The sequence below is a fragment of the Ailuropoda melanoleuca genome, chromosome 8, assembly GCF_002007445.2.
Source record: "Ailuropoda melanoleuca isolate Jingjing chromosome 8, ASM200744v2, whole genome shotgun sequence".
Taxonomy (NCBI): domain Eukaryota; kingdom Metazoa; phylum Chordata; class Mammalia; order Carnivora; family Ursidae; genus Ailuropoda; species Ailuropoda melanoleuca.
Genome location: NC_048225.1, coordinates 35,792,787 through 35,797,546, shown reverse-complemented (window position 1 = coordinate 35,797,546; position 4,760 = coordinate 35,792,787). Strand labels below are relative to the sequence as shown.

Below are 4,760 nucleotides of genomic sequence, written 5' to 3'. Positions count from 1 at the left end.
AAAAAGAAAAGAAAAGAAACTGAATATCATACCCTAGAAATGTTTGTATAAAGTAAGAGTTAGAATCCACTTATAAAATGACATTTTAGGTTTTTATGGGTCATACTTAGAGTTGTTATATTTCTATTATGTCTATTAGTATATATAAGTATTCTACTTTTTTCTTGGACCACTTTGGGATATTTGCCCTTTGGAGAAAATTGTCTGTTTTAGTTTTCAAAATTAGTAGCACCAAGTTATTTGTAAAGCTCAATTGTAACTTTTTTAAAAATTCTCTGCTAGATTTTTAGCTATATCTTCTATTTTATCATAATGTGGTCTGTTTGTGCTTTTCATGCTTATGTCTTTTCACTTTATATTTTTTTAAGATTTTATTTCTTCATTTTTTGAGAGAGAGAGTGAGCAAGGGGTGGGGAGGGGGAGAAGGGGAGGCAGAGAGAATCTCAATCAGGCTCTGGGCTGAGTGGGTTGCTAGAGGCAGGGCTCGATCTCAGGACCCTGAGATCATGGCCTGAGCTGAAACCAAGAGTCTGACTCTCAACCTTTTGCACCACCCAGGTGCCCCTGTCTTTTCACTTCTAATGGTCTTTTATAAGAATCGGGTTTTGGTTTTGGTAATCATTTTTGTTGGGTGTTATGCTCCCTTTTCAATTGTTTTAGTTGATATCTTTGTTTTCTTTTCCTTAATTTACCTTTGAGGTTAATTCACCCGGTTTCTTGAGTTGAGTGCTTTACTCATTTACTTACAAACTTGCTTAATTTTTCTCTTAGTTTAGTTAGATGTTTTTCTTTTTCTGACTTATGATTTGCCCTAAAATTCTTTTTTTTGATTTCAGCTTTACTGAGGTATCACTGACATTAAAGAATTGTACAGTATTGGAAGTGAACACCATGGTGACCTGTTGGATGTACACACTGTAGAATGATCCTGTCTAGATAATTAACACAACAGTCACCTCACATATTTACTTTTTTATTTTTTGTATTTCAGTGAGAACATTTAAGTTCTACTCTCAGAAAGTTTCAATTATACAGCACAGTTTTATCAAGGATAGCCACCATGTTTTGTATTAGATCCTCAGAACTTACTCATCTTATAGCTGAAATTTTGTAGCCTTTTACCAACCTCTCCCCATAGCCCCCAGCCCCAAGCCTCTCCCAACCACTTTCTCCACTCTATTTCTGTAAGTTTCAATTTAAAAAAAATATTTTAAGATTCCATATATAAGTGGTACCATGAGGTATTTATCTTTCTCTATCTGGCTTACCTCACTCAGCATAATGCTCAAGGTCTATGTTGTCCCAAATGGTAGGATCTCCATCTTTCTTATGAGTGAATGGTATTTCCTTGTGTGTATGTATATGTGTGTGTGTCTATCTTTTTTAATAGAGAAGTTGAGAATTATCTTTTTTATTGAAATTTAATTAACATTCAGTGTTATATTGGTTTCAGGCATACAATGTGGTGACTCAACAATTGTATGCATTACTCAGGGCTCATCATGATGAGTGTGCTCTTAATCCTCATCACCTGTTGCACCCATCCCCCACCCACCTCCCCTCTGGTAACCAACCCTCAGTTTGTTCTCTGTATTTAAGAGTCTGGTTTTTTGTTTGTTTCTTGTTTGTTTGTTCTTTTGTTCTGTTTCTTAAATTTCACATGAGTGAAATTATATGGTCTTTGTCTTTGACTTATTTCACTCACCATTATACTCTCTAGGTCCATTCATGTTGTTGCAAATGGCAAGATCTCATTCCCTTTTACAGCTGAATAATATTCTACTGTATATATACCACTTCTTTATCCATTCATCTATGGGTGGACACTTCCATATCTTGGCTATTGTGAATAATGTTGCAATAAACATAGGGGTACAGATACCTCTTTGATATTCGGTTTTCATGTCCTTTGGGTATATACTGGGAAGTGGGGTTGCTAGATCCATATGTTAGCTCTATTTAATTTTTTCCATACTGTTTTCCATAGGGGCTACACCAATTGCCATTCTTGCCCACAGAGCAATTTTCGCACTGCCTTTCCAATTTTGAAATGAATGTTGCTAGACCAATTTTCTTCAACTTGTTGCTAAATTAGTGTTTCTTTTGTCATCTATTTGTTTTCAAATATTCTGTATTCTTTTCTTTAGATTTAGCCTTTAAACTTTCTTGAAGAGGCTTCCTGCTACAGTGGGTGAGGAGCCACCTGTGAATCAGGAGAGGCCTCAGAGACACAGCTCCAACTGAGGAACCGCACGGAATTGCAGGCCAAGCTAGGGCTTGACGCAGAGTGCCCGCTCCCCTGGGGAACACTCTAGTTCCTTTGGACGCAAAATGCTGACCAGAGTGGCGTCCCCCTGGTGAACTGGTGAGCCTGGAAGAAATATCTCTTCATTTGTTTAAAAAAGTTCATGCCTGATTTACTGCCTCATAGGTATTACTACAGCTTTTTCTTTTTCTTTTTTCTTTCTTTCTTTCTTTCTTTTTTTTTTTTTTTTTTTTTAAANCACAAAAAGAAGAAAGCCACGACGGTGGGGGAGTATTGCCAACTGGCAAACAGCGGAAAGTATCGGACTCCACCACACTCGGATTTTGAGGATTTGGAGCGAAAATACTGGAAAACCCGCCTCTACGATTCTCCGATCTACGGCGCTGACATCAGCGGCTCCCTGTTTGACAAAAACACCAAAGAGTGGAACCTTGGACACCTGGGGACCATTCAGGACCTGCTGGAGCACGAGTGCGGCGTGGTCATCGAGGGCGTCAACACCCCCTACCTGTACTTCGGCATGTGGAAGACCACGTTCGCCTGGCACACGGAGGACATGGACCTTTACAGCATCAACTACCTGCACTTCGGGGAGCCCAAGACTTGGTACGCGGTGCCGCCAGAGCACGGCCAGCGCCTGGAACGCCTGGCCACGGAGCTCTTCCCGGGCAGCGCCCGCACCTGCGAGGCCTTCCTGCGGCACAAGGTGGCTCTCATCTCGCCCACCGTGCTCAAGGACAACGGGATCCCCTTCAGCCGGATCACGCAGGAGGCTGGCGAGTTCATGGTGACGTTTCCCTATGGCTACCACTCTGGCTTCAACCATGGCTTCAACTGCGCGGAAGCCATCAACTTCGCCACCCTGCGCTGGATCAATTATGGCAAAGTGGCGTCCCAGTGCAGCTGCGGGGAGGCCAGGGTCACCTTTTCCATGGACGCCTTCGTGCGCATCCTGCNGCCCGAGCGCTATGAGCTGTGGAAGCGCGGACAGGACCGGGCGGCTGTGGACCACACGGAGCCCGTGGCGCAAGGCAGCCTGGAGCTGAGCTTCTGGAGGGGGGTGTGTGCCCCCGGGAGAGCCGCGCGGGGCCTGAGGCACCTCCCCCCGCGCCGGGCCCCGCGCGCCCTGAGGCTTGTGGCCACTGGCCAGGGCACCGGCTGCCGCACCCCTCTGCGCCCGGCCTCCCCGCGCCCCTTGCCCGCCCAGAGTTCTTCCTCTGATGCCCAGTCCGGGGCTGTGCCCGCCCGTGCCTCCCGGGAGCCTGGCCCCACCCGGCCACCGCCCCCCAATCCCTCTGCCCCAGATCTCCAGCCCTGCACTGGGCGGTGTGGTTGTGGTCGTCGTCCTCGGGAGCAGGGTGCTCGGGGGTCTAGCGTCCAGGCCCGGGCCAAGAGGCGCCTCTTGGTGGGAACGGGGCACACGGGTCAGCCCTGCAAGGCTCAGCCCCTTCCTATGGTTGGAGGCTGGGTGGACCAGCCCGCACCACCGAGCCCTGGGCTCGGATAAGCAGCTGAGGCTTCTATGTGCTGCTATGCTATCAGGTGCTGCTATGCCCCTGATCTTCAACCCTTAGGTCTCCCATTGGATCCTGATAATCCGATGCACGCTGGCCCGTGCCTGCTATCCCTGGACAGTATCACAGTGGCCTTCTTTGACAGTGTTCCTCCTAACGTCACTGGCACTCGGAGAAGATTCCCCAGGCACGCTGATGGGGACTGCAGGGCCCCTGTGGCCCTCTCTGAGGTTGTAATGATGGACCACACTTAGGCCTCTAGCAATCCGACCCCAGCTCCAGTTGCCAGCATCTTTTGCACCTCTGATTCTGAGCCTCTTGGATTAAAGCCAGAGGAAGTCGTCCTTTTTGAGTCATGGGATGTGTTCAGCCCTGATGGAAGATCTTCAGTCTTTGAGCTCATGACTTTTGAAGATTTTGCCCGTATGGCTGTATCTGACCCTCAACCCCAGGAAGCACAGAAGCTCCCAGATCAGCAACAACTCTGGGCTGGGCCTGTCCCAGTAGAGGTACTTTGTCTTCTAGAAAAGACACATTACCAAAATGCCAGAGACTTTCTCCTGCTAGGGCAACCAGGACTCCCAGTGAGTGGCTCCCAGCAGCTGCCCATAGAATGTTGTGGTACCTCTCAGAGAATCTCAGCCCACCCCCAACACTGAAAGGTCTGTGGTCTCTTCTTTGGGCTCGATGCCACGATGCTGCTTGTTTCTGATGTCACCCCCAAGATATCTGCCCCACAGTAATTTGGGGCAACATTGGATGTTGCTGAGAATCGAGCCCTTTCGTCCTCATATTGCATCTGGGGTTCTGAGTCACTGCTCCTGGCTTCCAGTGGGCATCGCCACAGCTGTAACTGAGCCCCAGGACCTCCTCACACTTCTGCAGCTCCACACATCCTACCTCCCAGGGCACTGCTCACGCTGAAGCTAGACCTCATTGAGTCTGTAAGCCAATTCTGCCTCAGGGATATTTTTAACTTT

General features: G+C 47.5%; 1 protein-coding gene across 1 annotated transcript; it reads left to right on the top strand.

Moving 5' to 3' along the window:
• Nucleotides 1–2,507: 2,507 nt before the first annotated feature.
• LOC100476158 (lysine-specific demethylase 4D) lies at nt 2,508–4,034 on the top strand (the record flags this gene model as incomplete). The annotated part of the gene is made up of 2 exons (XM_034667585.1): nt 2,508–3,690; nt 3,841–4,034. Coding segments are annotated over 2 exons (1,377 nt in total), but the record flags the coding sequence as incomplete, so codon positions are not given.
• Between the last annotated feature and the right edge of the window lie 726 nt (nt 4,035–4,760).